The sequence below is a fragment of the Caretta caretta genome, chromosome 11, assembly GCF_965140235.1.
Source record: "Caretta caretta isolate rCarCar2 chromosome 11, rCarCar1.hap1, whole genome shotgun sequence".
NCBI classification, from domain to species: domain Eukaryota; kingdom Metazoa; phylum Chordata; order Testudines; family Cheloniidae; genus Caretta; species Caretta caretta.
In genome coordinates, this window is record NC_134216.1 from 18,757,967 (window position 1) to 18,775,113 (window position 17,147).

Consider the following 17,147-nt stretch of genomic DNA (forward strand, 5'->3'; position numbering starts at 1 on the left):
CTCAGCTTGGCTGTTTTTCTGAACCCACAGTCCGGGACGATGACTCCTGTGTCTGACCAGGAGTTGGGAAGTTTGGGGGGAACCCAGGCCTGCCCTCTACTCCGGGTTCCAGCCTAGGGCCCTGTGGAATGCAGCTGTCTAGAGTGCCTCCTGGAACAGCTGTGTGACAGCTACAGCTCCCTGGGCTACTTCCCCATGGCCTCCTCCCAACACCTTCTTCATCCTCACCATAGGACCTTCCTCCTGGTGTCTGATAATGCTTGTACACCTCAGTCCTCCAACAGTCCACGTTCTCAGCTCCTAGTGCCTCTTGCTCCCAGCTCCTCACACACGCACCACAAACTGAAGTGAGCTCCCTTTTGAACCCAGGTGCCCTGATTAGCCTGCCTTAATTGATTCTGACAGCTTCTTGATTGGCTGCAGGTGTTCTAATCAGCCTCTCTGTCTTAATTGTCTCCAGAAGGTTCCTGATTGTTCTGGAACCTTCCCTGTTACCTTACTCAGGGAAAAGGGACCTACTTAACCTGGGGCTAAAATATCTACCTTCTATTACTCTCCTATAGCCATTTGGCCCAACCCTGTCACACTCCTTAAAACAATTGCTGCAGTCCAATTTTGCAGTACAGCACAAATGTGATACGTTTCATCTTTAAACTCTCTTGCCAGTTAGTTGAATTTAACTTCTTGTGTAATGTAAATTAGTTTTTGTGTGGAAAGCATTTCTGAATAATATACTGTATATGCTTAAGCTGTGTCTACAATGTTTTGTTTTCTTATCTGGCTAACATAGAAGCATCCAAAGATGACATACTATTGCAACTTTATGGTAAAAATTAATATCCAATATGGATTAGCTTATAGTACTACATAATGAAGATGTTAAGGTCAAAATGTTGCGTCTTCTATTGCACAAGTGTAACTTTTCCGTAAGGTATGCTATTCAGAGTCCAACCACAACCCTTGGTAAATTGTTTCAGTGGTTAGTAGATTTCTCTGTTAAAAATATATGCATTATTTCCAGTCTGTATTGATCTAGCTTCAGCTTCCAGCCATTGGATCGTGTTCTACTTTTCTCTGCTAGATTTGAAGAGCTTGCTATTAAATAAATATTTGTTCCCAATGTAGGTACTTAGACTGTTAAGTCACCCCTTAACTTTTTCTTTTGTTAAATTTAAATATAAGGAGCTTCTTACATCTGTCACTATAAGGCATATTTTCTAATCCTTTAATCATTCTCGTGACTCTTCTCTGAACAGTCTTCAATTTATCAACATTCTTCTTAAATTATCAATACCAGAACTCAACACAGTATTCCAACAATGGTTGCACCAGTGCCAAGTACAGCGCAAAACAGCCTTTCTGCTTCTACTGGAGATTCCCCTGTTTATGCATCCAAGGATTACATTAGCCCTTTTAGTCACAGCATTGTGCTTGGAGCTCATGTTCAGCAGATGATCCATGACAATCCCAAGTCTTTTTCAGAGTCACTGCTTCCCAGGATAGTCTCCCCCATCTTGTATGGAGACTTTATTCCTAGATGTATATACTTTGTTTGCTTGCACCCAGCTTACCAAGTGATCCATATAACTCTGTGTAAGTAACCTGTCATCTTCATCTACTCTCCCAATTTTTGTGCTATCTGCAAACTTAATCAGTGATATGTTTTCTTCTAGATCATTGATAAAAATGATTGCCAAGGTTCCTTCCCCACTCTGAACTCTAGGGTACAGATGTGGGGACCTGCATGAAAAACCCCCTAAGCTTATTTTTACCAGCTTAGGTTAAAACTTCCCCAAGGTACAAACTATTTTACCTTTTGCCATTGGATTTTATTGCTGCCACCACCAAGCGTCTAATAAATATATAACAGGGAAAGAGCCCACTTGGAAACGTCCTCTCCCGCCCCCCCATCCTCCCAAACCCTACACCCCCTTTCCTGAGGAAGGCTTGATAAAAATCCTCACCAATTTGCAGAGGTGAACACAGACCCAAACCCTTGGATCTTAAGAACAATGAAAAAGCAATCAGGTTCTTAGAAGAAGAATATTAATAGAAGAAAAAGTAAAAGAATCATCTCTGTAAAATCAGGATGGTAAATACCTTACAGGGTAATCAGATTCAAACATAGAGAATCCCTCTAGGCAAAACCTTAAGTTTCAAAAAGACACAAAAACAGGAATATATTCAGCACAACTTATTTTATCAGCCATTTAAACAAAACAGACTCTAACACATATCTAACTTGATGGCTTATTATCCCTTTACAGGAGTTCTAATCTGCATTCCTGCTCTGGTCTGGGCAAAAACAACGCACAGACAGAGAGAACCCTTTGTCGTCTCCCCCCCCCCCCCCCCCAGCTTTGAATGTATGTTGTCTCCTCATTGGTCATTTTGGTCAGGTGCCAGCGAGGTTATCTTTAGCTTCTTAACCCTTTACAGGTGAAAGGGTTTTTTCCTCTGGCTAGGAGGGATTTAAAAGTGGTTAGCCTTCCCTTTATATTTATGACAACGATAAATAGCGTAGGGCCAAGAACCAGTCCCGGTGGGACCTTATTAGAAAGCTCCCTGTTCAATGATTCCCTAGTTATAATTATATTTTGAGACCTATCAGTTAGCCAGGTTTTAATCCATGTTAATTTTATATTCTGTTTTTAATTAAAATGTCATGTACCAAGTCAAATGTTTTATAGAAGTCCAAGTATATTACATCAGCACTACTACTTGCGTCAAAAAAAAATCAAATCCTACTCTTCACCCCTTCTTAAATACTAGTGCAACATTAGCTTTCTTTCAGTCTTCTGGAACTTTCCTGGTATTCCAAGATCTATTGAAAATCAACATTAATGGTCCAGGGAGGAGCTCAGACAGCTCTTTTAAAACTCTTCGTTGCAAGTCATCCAGACCTGCCAATTTGAAAATGTTTAAATTTAGTAGCTGTTCTTTAACATCCTCCTGATGTACTAGTGGAATGGAAAGACTATCGCATGATATTAGAAAAGAAAATGATTGAGGATGGCAGTGAGCTAGTTTTGGACTCGTATTTTAATGCATTATGTCTTGTGTGCAGGAAATTCCGGTCTTGTTAATATTCCATCAAAGCTGAGGTTCATAATATTTACTGTCAATAGAAGGAAAAAGCTTTTTGGGTGAGAATCCTCTTTCCAGAAAGCTTCAGGTCTTCTCTAAAACCAAGAGTTTCAAATCTGTTTAGAATGAGAGAGGTGAAATGAGTTGAACTACTCATTTCAAAAGATCACTAACAAAGTTTGTTTTGGAAGAGCACATTTTTATTACGGGGATCACATCATTCAAGGCACTACTCTAAATATGCATTGGGCAGCAAAGCCTCCAGAGCATTTCCTTCTATGGACAGACCTAGTTAAAGGAGAAATGCTCTATGGTCATAAAGATTACACAAGTGCTCTGTCATGTCCAGGGTTTATCTGTAGAATTATCCAAGAAGTCATTTTTTTTTTAATTTTATGAAATACTTTTATATTCTACTCAATAATCACACTGGAAAGGCAATCCCAGACTACTGGGTTGTGCCTCTAGGTTTGGCCCCAGAAACAGTCATTTTGTCTACTTCATAGACTTTGAGTTATACTTAACCTTTATGACTGATAGATTCTTGCAGAAATAACTGATGACAGTACCTCATAAGAGTGTTGAGGCTTTATTTATTAATATTTGTAAAGTACTTTGAGATCCCTAGCTGAGAGGTGCTACAGAAATGCAAGTTTATAAAACTGTATTACATTATACACATATAAAATTTGGAATTTTACTATTGAAAGATGAAAATTGTAACTGAAGCAGTGAATCCCAGAGACTGACATTTAGTATTAGACCTTTTCAGTTTGGTCTTATGTTACAGGGTGCTTACAAAGAGATAATACCTTATCTAGACAAATAATGGCAAGTGAACAGCTACTTTCTTCAAAAATTGTGTGCTTTAGGATTGTATGCGGCCTCCGGTAAATAAAGATCCTCATCAGTTTCATAAAGGGAAGACTGTTTCTATCTTAAAAAGAAAAGGAGTACTTGTGGCACCTTAGAGACTAACCAATTTATTTGAGCATAAGCTTTCGTGAGCTACAGCTCACTTCATGCATCCGGTGAAGTGAGCTGTAGCTCACAAAAGCTTATGCTCAAATAAATTGGTTAGTCTCTAAGGTGCCACAAGTACTCCTTTTCTTTTTGCGAATGCAGACTAACACGGCTGTTACTCTGAAACCTGTTTCTATCTTAGTAATTTATTTCCCTATGAGTTCATCATAGTCTCTGAATAGGATTGAGCTTTTTCTCCTTTAAAGGACATATTTTCCTTAGGGGGAGAAAGGCCAAAGGAAGAATATATGAAAGTCAAGAACTATTTTATATGTTCACTCAGTGGCCTGGATTTTTTCCCTGGGCCACCATTTATGCGTGTTGGTTCCAGGGGTTGTGGGTGAAAGCTGAGACCAGGCCCTGAATCCTTTTTAAGTCAAATTCTAGAGCTCTTCAGGACTCAGAAAGTGGGGATAAATTTTAGGATACTTTACAAGCTGGGTAACTCAGATGACTATTAACAGTGGAAGTGAACAATATCTCAACGTATGTGAACAGACAAGCGAATGAAGAGCTCTGATGGGAAAGTTTTATTTGCATTTCAGTGTGGATTCTGTTAAGGCAATATGCCTAGAGTAAATATCCTCACCACTGACAGACTAAAGCACACAAGGCTTTACCTAGGGAATAAAAGCTAAACATAGATTTTTCTATAACTTTCCAGGCAAGTGGGTCATACTTCATTAGACTCTTCAGCCTTTGCGGCAAACAAAATGGAAAGCACAGGAAGCTTTCCATCACAGTCCTGGGGAATCAGTGGTGGTAGAAGAAATGCATCCATTCAGATGTGGCATTCCTTTTTACCATTCTCCATTGTTAAGGCAACAATTTAGTCATGGGTATTTTTAGTAAAAAGTCACGGACAGGTTACAGGCAGTAAACAAAAATTCATGGCCTGTAACCTGTCCGTCACTTCTACTATATACCCCTGACTAAAACTTGGGGTGGGGGGGCTGCTTGGGGGTGCCATGGGTGCTGGGGGAGGGCAGCCCGGGTACTTGGGGTGGGGGGAGGGTGGTGGGCAGCGGCACATGGCCTGGAACCCCTGCTAGTGTGCAGGAGAGGGGTGGGTGGTGGTGGGCGGCCCAGGACCCCTGCTGGTGCTGGGGGGGAGGAGGGTTGGCAGGGCCAGCAGGCTACCTACCTGGCTTCACGCCCACGCTCACCCTCACCCTCCTGCGCTCCCAGCAGCAGCAGCAGCAGTGTTTGGGTGTGGAAGGGGGCAGGGAGTTGGAGCGCAGGATGGGGTGAGGCGGGCTCTGGACAGTGCTTACCGTGTGGGGGGGCTCCCCAGAAGCGGTGACATCCCCCTCCTCAATTCCTAGGTGGAGGTGTGGCCACGCAGCTCTGCATGCTGCTTCTGCCCAGAGCGCTGGCTTTGCAGCTCCCATTGGCCGGGAACCTGAAGGTGGAGGCAGTATGCACTGCAGAGCTGCCAGTCCATGCCTCTGCCTAGGAGGTGAGCGAGGGGGATGTTGCCGCTTCCAGGGAGGTCCCCTTCCTTCCCCCTCCCCTCCGGTTAGTGCTGCCCAGAGCCTGCCTCACCCCGTCCCATGCCTCAACTTCCTGCCCCGTCCCACAACCAAACTCTGCTGCTGGGGGGTGGGATGCGGTGGCCTGAGACTCCCCCATCAGTGACCGGTGCAACTGGCGTAAGGGCTGCCTGAGCTGCCCCTGAGCCAGGCACATAGGCTGCTGCAAAAGTCATGGAGGTCACGGAATCCATGATCTCTGTGACAAACTCGCAGCCTTATCCATTGTTATAGGGCATTATTAGGAAAGAAATTAAACAAGGTTGATTTATTAACCCAGATCTTTAAACTGTTATTGTACATTTTGTATTTGGGATAAGTGTAGAGTAAGCAATTGTCAGGTGAAACCTGGTAAAATTAATGAGGGAGGAGGGGAAATGGTGGTGGTATGAAACTTCTTTCTACCTACTGACATTGTTCTGATTTATAAAAGGAAATGGAATAGCATATCATAGTGGTGGATCCAAGTCATGCTAACCCGGTTTCCTAGTGAGAAATTAACTATTTCCTTTTTCTAAGTTAACATAAAGACGACAAAGTAGGTAACTGAAGAGCCACCAGTGTTTTTAGTTCAGATGAAGGGAAGAAAATGATTGCTTATTCATATTAAACTCTGGTTTACAGTTAGCTGAGAGAGAATATTTTGTGGTGGAAACTACAGGTTTTCAGCCAAATGAATCTTTTGGTCTAAGACATGAATATATGGAGGAGCAAAATGTTTGTGATTAGTAGTGGCAAATACAGAACTTTAGATGTCTATAGAAAAATAGCATATACTGTAGGTAAGTAGAACAATTCAGTATTTATTTATAGTTTTGGTTGTCAGATAATGTAGAAATTCAGCAACATTTGTTAGACCTATTAATTTTCAAATGTTGAAAATGCATAGCAATGCCATATGCAAATGTCATCACACACAAAAATTAAAACTGGTGCTGTCACCCTTACAGGCAGCCTCAGCAGAGATTAAATAGGTATGAAGGCCAAGTTACCCTGTCACCTGTTGGCATAGTCTTTAATTTAGATTAGATTAAATTAAAAAGGAAACTTTTGTGTTCACTTTTAGGGGGGGATCCAGTCTGTAATAGTGTATCCAGTTGTATAAATAAATTCAGATTTTGAGATGGATTACCTGGAAATATACTTTACTAGCAAACCTATATTAAACTAAAAATTCAAGGCATAAATAACCTTTGTCAAATTTGCTATTATCTTAATACACTAAACTATTAAAGAAATGTAAACAACTTGTTGGTGAAATTGGGAAAGCTGGTCCCCCTTCGAACCTACTTGTTCAAGTTCTTGTCATTGGTGTTGTGCTATGAAAGCTTACTTAGCATTCTCACTGCACTTGCTTAGTGGAGGGAGTAAAAGCTGGCAGTGAGGAGCCTAATGATCAACTGAGCAATTCACTATTTAAAAAATTGGCCTATGCTATATATTTTCTTAAACACCTAGAACACTTTAACATAATCGTGAAATGGGATATGTCCTTGAGATGTATGTGCGCTATAAAATATTTAAATGCGTCTACTTTCCATATTTTCTCTATACATTTTGATAAGTTTTTGTTTGAAGTGGGCTCTCTGATTTTAAGAGGATCTGAAGATACTTACTATTCTAGTTACTTTTCCATTATCAACGAACATGTTTCAAAGCAATTTTCTGGTACAGGCCATAGCTTACTTAAAATAGTTTCCATCATGACTGATCTTACTTTTCAACAGGAGAAAATTCAGATCCAGTTAACGCAGTCTTTTGAGAAAGAAGAGAAGCCCACAAAAGATGAAACAGAAAAGGAAAAATCCAGTGATAAATTGTCCAGAAAAATGTTATCAAGAGGTTTGTTATCACTCTGCTTTTAAATTCTATTTTAAGTAAACTATCTAGACGTCCACATTAATAATCTTGAGTGACTTTGATGGAATAATTACTGTGAATAATTCTGCTGTGCTGAAAGTCAAATGCATATAGTTTTTCAGCAAAGACTTCAGGCCTGATTCTTCTTTGGAACCTGACTCCAGGGTCCACTTGTGCATATGCAGTTTCTATGTGTAAGCACAACTGGCACAACTTTTGATGCATTAACATTTGCCCTTGGGTGAACATCAGATCCCCTCTTCTTAATTTTTCATGGTGGTAGTTGAGAACTGGATGGAATTTACTTTGCTCAATTTAGAGAGAGCGAGAGAAAACTGATAAGGCTAAATGTGACTTACTCTTTCCGTGCATCTGTTTGTGGACAGTGTAATTCTTTGTGTGTCTGGAAACAAGTATCATTCATTTCCAGAATCCCAATATTAAGAGGATAGTATGTGTACATAATAGGTGGAGGGAAAATTCAGTGAGAAAAGAACTTGATTTTAACCTTTCAAGATGTAATTGAAAACTTACCTCATTTTTAAAAATAAGGGGGAAAAAATCTCTTATTGGCTCTGGGGCTAGGGAATCTATATCAGGAGGTACCATCTCTTGGGCTGCTTCTCAGTTTGCCGGAGAGAGTACATGCTACAGCAGACATACTTCCCTCCCTGATGCAGGCTGGCATGAAGATGGTGGAGCTGTTGCCTGCCCTTATCCCCACATACCTTTTGGAATAGTTGATTCCAGAGGGGCTGTATGAGGGAGCAGTCCTTGTGCTCGCAGGGGTTTGAGGGCTGAGATTATGCCCTGGCTTTGTATGAGAGAAGTAACTGGGGGAGGAGTCGTCCCATTGTACTACTCCTTCCCCATGTTCACAAGAAGCCAATATTCTTACTGAAATTTGTAATTGCTTTTTTTCCCTAAAAGGAAAAAGATTTCTAAGGTCTTCAGAATGAAGATGGGAGTGAGTCAATGGCGGGAGTAAAAACATCCTGCACACTGACAGTGTTGTGAACTGGTTTGTTAAGGATGAGCTATTCTTTTCAATTTACCAAAAACTCAGAGGATAACTTAAATAGCAGATATGCAAAAATAATACAAATTTGTTCCTGTCCCTGGTGAGCAACACTTTATTAAATGGAAAAACTTTGAGTATATATATATTAGCTGATGGGTGAGCCTGAGGTTTTAGGTCAGCTTTTGTTCAAATAAATTACCCCAAAACACTTATCCAGACATCTTGACTCAAACAAATTGTACTGCAGTGCCATAAAACCAGTATTTTTTAAATGAAATTTCTATTACTTACTTTTACCATATACTTAAAATTCATAGCAGCCTTTCTCATGTCATTTCAGTGCCTCTTATCCTTGTTGGAAATCAGAAGTTCACTTGAATTAAAATAGTTGGGGTACAGGAGTTAACTGAGTGGTTTGTTTTTTTTTGTCCTCAAAGCTTGAAATCAAGTTTTGGGTGGTGGCAGAGTGGGGGAAAGCCACACCATCATGTTCTTTTAACCTAACCAATGTGTTTATCCTTTCATATGTTCCCTAAACATATCATGAAAGAAATTATTCTCTTCAAACTGATGATGGGGAATTAAAGGCGGAGTAGCAGAATAGTGGAGATAGGCAACTGTTTAAAGGCTATCTTGTTATATGTCATTCGGTAGTTTAAGCCCTTTAACTTGTAAAGTGTGCTGAAAATAGAAACTTGCCTAATGTTAGAGTTCGGTTTCCCACTAATGATTACTAAATTGTTATAACTTAAAAACTGATAAACAAATTTACCAAATTTACAAAAATAAAGAGCACATCATTTTTCAGCTTTATAAATGTTTTACCAGGAATGCTCCTGGAAATTTGGCATCTTTGTTTTCAAGAGCAATTGAGAGCAGGCTGGATTAAGGCAATCCGGGACTGACCACCGGGGCAGTTGAAACCTAGGCACAAGTCTATGCTACTCTTCACTTGGAAATGGGTTGGAGCTTCAACATATCTTTTTAAGAAGAAAGCCCTAAGAAGAACAACGTTAGGAGGTGCTTGGATATTGCAGTGATGGGTACCAATACATAGTCCAAAGGTAGATGAAATTTCTTTGTGCGTCACCTATTCTGAGGCACAAAGCATAGGCACCCAGGCTAACAGGTTGAAAACAGCAGGAACCAGAAGAGGCACTACGCAACTGAAATGTTTGCTCTCGTGAGGGGATATTTGGAAGTTGTTGAAGAGAAGTCAAAGAAGGCATCTCTTGAAGGTACACCAAACGTGAGCTTGTAGCAATACAGGATAAATCATACATCACAAAGGTTAGACTTGTACTTTGTAAAGTATTACATGTCACCTAGACCAAATCTCTGATGCTTGAAAATATGCAGTTACCTCTGCAGACTGACAAAAGTAGTAATAAAATCTATGATTCCACATTGGATCCGCAAAATGAGACTTCGTGGCTTGCATGTCTTTTCCTTAGCTACTATAGAAGCAAGGTGGGTCTTTTATTGGACCAACTTCTGTTGGTGAAAGAAACAAGCTTTTGAGCTACAGAGAGCTCTTCTTAGCTATTGTGAGGCTGAGTTTACTGAGTTAGGAATGGCATCTGTTGAGCAGCTAATGTGCAGTGTATGCATCTAAATCTTAGATTTACTAGATTCCGAGTTTTAGTTATTCATTCACTTGTATGAACAGCATCTTAAAAATGTAATAAGAACCATGTGTTCAAAGAATGAGCATATGATCTTTTCAATAACATTGTTATATTTTTTATAGATTCTAGCCAAGAATACACAGATTCAACTGGCATAGATCTACATGAATTTTTAGTAAATACACTAAAAAACAATCCCAGGTAAGTTAAATGAAAATGTTTTGAATTAACTCAGTTTTGCTATCTCTTTTTTTGTTTGTTTGTTTTTAATTAATCTGATGCGTGTTGAGAGCTTTCACTAGAAACACCTTAGCTTGCAAAGGCCTTAAACTTGATCTTGTATAGTTAATGTGGAGTGTTTAAACATATTTTAAAATGCTGGCTCTCCCTCCTGGGCTCTACACTTATCCATGTTGTGAGTTCAATAGAACTACGCATGTTTACAAATTTACTAATAAGTATTTGCAGGATCAGCATCCTTGTGTAATATTTTTACTTGGCTATGCAAAAATGTGGTTTGTTGCAATAACTAATTTGGTGTTGAAAGCAGGTTCTGAGGTTTGTTCCTTTTTTCAATATGTAACACGCCTTCAGATATAGTTATAGTAAGAAAAGCATCTCTCAAACTCACTCATTGGTGTCAGTATGGGCCAAACCCTGCCTCAAGTTATATGGGTGTAAATTCCAGTAAATTCAGAGGGAGCTTTATCTGTGGAACCGAGAGGAGGAATGTGTCCTTTTGTGTCTACAAAATGTGTGTCCTGAGTTCACAAACACCACCTCTTCTTCTTATCAATGCCACATAACTAATATAGCTACTCTTCTTTTTTTTTTTTTCTCCTGATTTGCACATCAATGAACACATCCTTCCCTAACCTCTTTGGTCCTCCAGGGTCTCTCTGGCAACAGATTTGACATGGTTCTACTGTGCAGGGGTGAGCAGGATTTAGGGGTACCAGCAAAACTATTTGAGGTCCAGGGGAGGAGTGAGGCAACAGGATCCACTGCACATCTTCTGGTTCTTCCTCATAAGTAAGAAGAGGTCTCAGGACCCAGGAGAAACATGCTAGGCAAAATCAGCCTTCTAAGAACAGCTTTGCTATCACTCTGCAATCTGTTGGAGGATACTCTAATGCACAACCAACACATTAAGTCTGGTATCTGAGGAATGGATTCTTATTCCAGAATTGTTTTATTTGGGGGTGGTGATTTAAAATTTTTTTTTTAAAAATAAATCAAAAAATACCACCTGAGTTTTAGGGTACCAGGTTGAGCCTGCGTTACAGTCAGTAGGGAAAAAAATCTAAATTAACCGCAAGGACAGAGTGAAGTTTGTATGCCAGTTGTAGAAGAGAGAGGTATGTGGAATGCAAGGTGTCACTTTTAACATTATTTCCTGACCGTAACTGCACTTCAACTGTAATGGGAATTATATGTGAATATTAAAAGCAAAATAGATCCCTGGTGCTAGAAGCAGTCTGACAAATTTTATATTAAAGCATCAGAATGTACTCACCATTTTAACGTCTTCAGTTTCATATAATTGTAAAATACATTTATACGGTGTTTCTGAAAACATTTTAAAAAAATGGTTTAAATGTCAGGGCTTGATTTTTTTTTTTCTATTCTTCTTTTCAAACTGTCAAACATTCTCCCTTTTTGTGGACTTCCTTCTTATCTAACTTATACAAAGCCCATCCCCAGGGTATGTGAGCTCCAAGTTCATAGGCCTTGTTATTACTGGGATAAGAACACCTGCTTGATTGATGTGGATAATGTTTTTCCCCCCGAGAACCATGTGAGCCAAGCTGTATACTACAGCCATGTTTCAGTAGTTGTTTTTATCATGATGCTGATCCAAACGATACAAGGGCCACAGTTTTCACTGAAACAGTTGTTTTGTACTGTTTCTCTCTTAAAACTGTACTTGCTATGTTAGTGACTGATTTTATATTTATAAATGAAAAAGTTTAGTTAATCATGAAGCAGTTGTGACTTTAGAAACCATTTAAGATACTGTTGCTGAGATGGACTTTTTCTCCTCCCTTTCCACCAAAAACAATTTTTTTAACCATCCTTTCCTGTTTAGGTAACTTTTTAAAGTTACAGTCAAATATCTGACAAGGGACAAGAAGTGAATACAACAAACTGGAGGGGAGCACAAGGAAACAATGAAATAGTATTGATCAGCATGAGAGACAGTAGTCTCAGTGCATGAGCTGCCTGTTATCAAGGCAAACAAAGACTGGAAAAAGAGTGCAAATTTGTAACAGTGAGAGTAATTAACCATTAGAACAACTTACCTGAGAATGTGATAGCTTCTCCATCACTTTAAGTCTTTAAATCAAGATTGGATATCTTTCAGAAAGATGCACTGGCCCAACCAGAAGTTAAGGCCTTGATGCAGGAGTTACAGAGTGAAATTTTGTGGCCTGGATTTTGCAGGGGATTGGACTAAATGGTTGTAATTATTTCTTTTTGGTCTTAAAATCTAAGCCTCTGTAATTTTTAACATTAGTTGAATTTAGTGCTGCTGAAAGATGCCAAGTTACATGAAAATGTAGTACTCGCAGCAGCAGCAGGGCAAGCCTCTCCTTGCTCCTCCATCAATTTGTCTCACTCTTGACTTGGATGAAATGCTTCTAGGGGTGAAAGTTCAGTAAGTTTTCCATTCCCATTAAGTCCTTGGTGCCTTTACTGAGGCTTCAAATAAAAGTTCTAATTAATGCCAATTGCATTCATAATTTTGATAATAGTGACATTAAGAACTGTATTGAAATTCACGTTATGTAGGTTACAAGCAGCCATCAGATAGTAACTACTTTCACTACCTGCCTGGGCCATATTTTTAAAAATGATATGAAAATTAAGTATTTTATCTTTTATTCATGGTTCTTTGTTCGTGGTTCTGAATTTGAAGAAATTGAGAATGAAGATCTGCAATTCACAAAAATAATGAAAATATGCAGCAGTCACTTTTTATTAAAGAATGTTTTATAATCCTATTTTTAAAACTTCATGTATTGTTATCTATAGGGAGCTATGAAAAGGGCAAAGGAGTACAAGTGTGTATGTATATTCTGTAACATATTGCCTTGTTTTATTTTGGTCCTGTATAGAAGATGCCACAGTGTCTAAGTTACAGGGAGAACTTGAAAATTTTGGATGGTTAATGTTTTCAATGTTGTGGACTGGATGGAAATTTTGGGGCACCTTGGCGAGCCACATGCAGAAATATAGTTTTAGATTCTAGAATCAGATACCCTTTTAGGATTTAACCATTAAGGCGTTAATGGGGTTAAGAAGTAATACAGTTCAATTAAATAAGAGAATAGCACACCTCTTACTTGAACTTGAATGACGTGTCAAGGCAAGGACGCCCCCAGAAATTTTTCTAATGGTATGCATTCCCCTCCCCTTCCTACCTCAGGGAAGAGACAGGCAATTTGCCCTACTGTGGTCAGTGTGTTTGCTGAGACCCTTTGCTTTTGCAGGAGCGAAGAGTTCCCCACCACACACTTTGGGGGTAGGGAGTGCCAGCTGCACTGACCATAGGAGAGGCAAAGAGAGGGGACCAGCCCCCATTCCCACCCCCATCCCCGCCGCCTCCTTGGCCTGCTCAGAGGCTGCAGAGACCCAGCAACTGCTGTTTTCCCTCCTGGCCATGCCCAAGACACCAGTGTGGACAGCCCCATGGCCAGCGACCCATCTCCTGCACAGGAGGTAACTGGCTTTTGCGCCCTGCCCATTTGGGAGTCCTGCTTACCCATATCAACCAGCAGGGACCCCAATGGTAGAGATTTGAAGCCATTTTATTCTTTTCACTTGAGCACATCATCTCAATGACTGTTCTTTCTGCTGACTCTCATGGGAAGAGAGAGATTGAGAGGGGTCTTTGTATTCTGGTTTCTTACAAGATAGAATAATTCTACTCTAAAAATCCACTCACAGTAGCAAATTAGATACCTTGTGGTCCTGCTGGTAAACTGCCATTGTTGCCCGTTCATTAGGGGAACGGATGTTATCTATGCATGTTTAAAATTCATATATTTTCAATTCTGGAGTGTTTCCTATATGAGTGTTGTATTTTATTTTCAGGGACAGAATGATGCTGCTGAAATTAGAACAGGAAATTTTAGATTTCATTGGTGGTAACGAGTAAGTGATGCAATTTTTAACAAAAAAATTATTCAAAAATATTTTTTTTGTTTTGTAAAACGAGTACTTCTCTCTTCCAGATTTCCACGCAAAAAATTTCCCCCCATGACCTCTTACCATAGAATGCTGTTGCACAGAGTAGCTGCTTACTTTGGATTGGAACATAATGTGGACCAGAGTGGGAAGTCAGTGATAGTAAACAAAACTAGCAATACAAGAATGTAAGTTGTCATAATTTTGAAATAATTCTTCGAATTTTGGTGCATGGATTTACTCTCAAGGCCAATTTAGACAGTGATACCAAATCTGCAACCTCAGGAGTCAATCAACACTTGGGGGCTCATTCTCTCAAGGACGGTCGTCAGTGAGATTTTTATTGTTCATTCGAAGCTATGTGATGTGGAATATGAACGTCCATATAAAAGGTGTCACGTTAAGAAGACTTTGAGCTCTTGGTGAGATCAGAGTATGTAATGCAACCCTGGATGTGTCACATCACAGGCTCTGTCTCTGTATATAAAAAAAAAATTCCATCAATTCTGTAACTCTATTCAGAAACACACCCCACTAGTTCTAGGTACATTCCTTGTTGCTTCCCTGTGGAAATAAGCAGCGGCCCCTGAACTAGAATGATAGGACAGCTGGTGGCAAGTGAAGTGATAAGGGGGTCTTACTGAATTTTGGTTTCTATCATGTGGAGGCCCACTGGATGGGGGGAGTGGGGTTGGGAAGGTCTCCAGCATTGCTTGAACTGGCCTTGTTTACTTTGTTACTATTTGCATTTTTAATTATAACTTTTAAGGTAAAAATTGTATATATAACTTTCTCTTGTCAGTTTTCTCTCTCTAAATGGTTTTGAATTTGATTAACATTTTTAGTGTTTTGATTGTGTTCAGAATTTAAGAAGCCAGGTTTAAAGAACAATTGAACAACTTTGAAAACAGCTTTCAGTAATAATATCTTAAATGTATATATTAACTTTCATCCTGCTGTTAAATAATTAATAGATATAGTTGGGTGGAAGGTAGCAACCAAATTGACAACCACAGCTATATAACTGTGAGGGTTGGGACATTCTTGCCAAGGACACAGGGCAAATCCCTATCACATAAGGAGACATGGGTGTGACATTCCCCTGGTGTTATCTGGACCGGTGATCTGCTAGGTCACTCCAATCCTCAACTATGGGAGCCAGCCTTACCCTGCTCTGCTGTGAGGACCCCTACTACCGGGATGTTCGTGCACAACCTATATCATGTAAGCTGCTCCCAGACGTGAGTGAGCCCTTTTGGCCAGCTGCTGTTTGGATTGTGCAACTGAATTACACTAGCCAATATCTCTGGTCCTAGACACAACCTTAGGAACCTCCGTCTTGCAGTGTCCAGTTATGCCTGCTGGACACTGCAAGCTTATATGAGTTTGTCAATTTAACAAAGAAATTGATATGTACAAGGCTTGTTATCCCAAGGGGAGTCCCTTGACACACTTCACACCAAGCGCACTGCTTCAGGTAGAATAAACAAATTTATTAACTACAAAAGATAGATTTTAAGTGATTATAAGTCAAAGCACAACAAATCAGATTTGGTCAAATGAAATAAAAGCAAAACACATTCTAAACTGATCTTAACATTTCCAGTGCCCTTACAAACTTAGATGCTTCTCACCATAGGCTGGCTGGTTGCCCTTCAGCCAGGCACTCACCTTTGATCAGTGCTGCAGTCGCTGGTGGTGGTGTCTGTAGATTGAGGTGGAAGAGAGAGGAAGAGCATGGCAAATGTCTCTCCCTTTTATCATGTTCTTTCTTCCCTCTTGGCTTTGCCCCCCCCCCCCTTCAGGGTCAGGTGAGCATTACCTCAATGTAGTCCCAAACTGACCAACAGAAGGGGGATGACTTGAGAGTCCAACAAATCCTTTGTTGCTGCCTAGACCATTGTCCTTCGTTCCTCTGAGGCTGGGCTGGATTTGTCCCATACATGCCCTGATGAGGTGTGAACTGCCTCTCTGTTCCTGGAGAGTTTTGCATGGGCTTGTTTTAAGCCATGAGGACACATTTTCAGACTCATAACTAAATACATGAAATTACAACCTATAACATTACTATAACAATGCTCGGTGCATCATGAGCCTTCCGAAGACACCCAACATGACAAACTTTGCATTGGATGCCACACAATCGTATTATAAGGATAAACATGGGGGTGCAGGGTGTTGCCCTGAGATAGTGTCACAATGGGATCATAAGATCTTCAATATCCACACACAGTATATGTTTCATCCAAAAGACCTGTCTGTCTTCTACACATACGTGCGCACATGTGCGCACACAACCTATCTAAGAAAGATGAAGTCTGATTTAACCCTGCTGATATGTTAAACTCTGTAGCTCTAGAAAGATTAGGCCCATTGGAAACCCAAGATTTATAACACAAAGCTATTCTCTCTGAACCATTCTGCTAATAGATTTTTTTTGTATTTTTTGGTTGTTTTTATTACTCAGTATATTTGCATGAAACAGGATCTTCTAGTGGTTTGGGCACAAATCTAGGAGCTGGGAAGGCCTGAGTTCTAATCCCAGTGCTAACATGGATTCCGTCTGATTTTTGGGCCACAAAATCTAATCCGTTTACCTCAATTTTGTATTCTGTAAAATGGGACTGGTAACACTCTGACGGGCCATTAGGTTGCACCAGTAAATGTTTGTAGGATACTTTGAAGATGGAAGTATATATAATTTTGAGGTATTAAATATTTTTACTATTTGAATCCATTTGGTTTTGCTATAAATTTCCTAACTGAAGTTATACTTCCATATTTCTCAAATCAGGCATTTCCATG

At 39.9% G+C, this 17,147-nt stretch overlaps 1 protein-coding gene across 9 annotated transcripts in view; it reads left to right on the forward strand.

The window, feature by feature from the left end:
- Positions 1–17,147, forward strand: part of R3HDM1 (R3H domain containing 1) — a 169,366-nt gene that overhangs the window by 81,656 nt on the left and 70,563 nt on the right. For all 9 annotated transcript variants that reach the window (XM_075117800.1, XM_075117801.1, XM_075117793.1 and 6 more), the window contains 4 exons: positions 7,370–7,484; positions 10,274–10,352; positions 14,250–14,309; positions 14,390–14,530. In XM_075117800.1, the coding sequence (XP_074973901.1) occupies positions 7,472–7,484; positions 10,274–10,352; positions 14,250–14,309; positions 14,390–14,530 (293 nt within the window). In that variant the 5' untranslated portion in view covers positions 7,370–7,471. The remainder of the gene's footprint in view (positions 1–7,369; positions 7,485–10,273; positions 10,353–14,249; positions 14,310–14,389; positions 14,531–17,147) is intronic.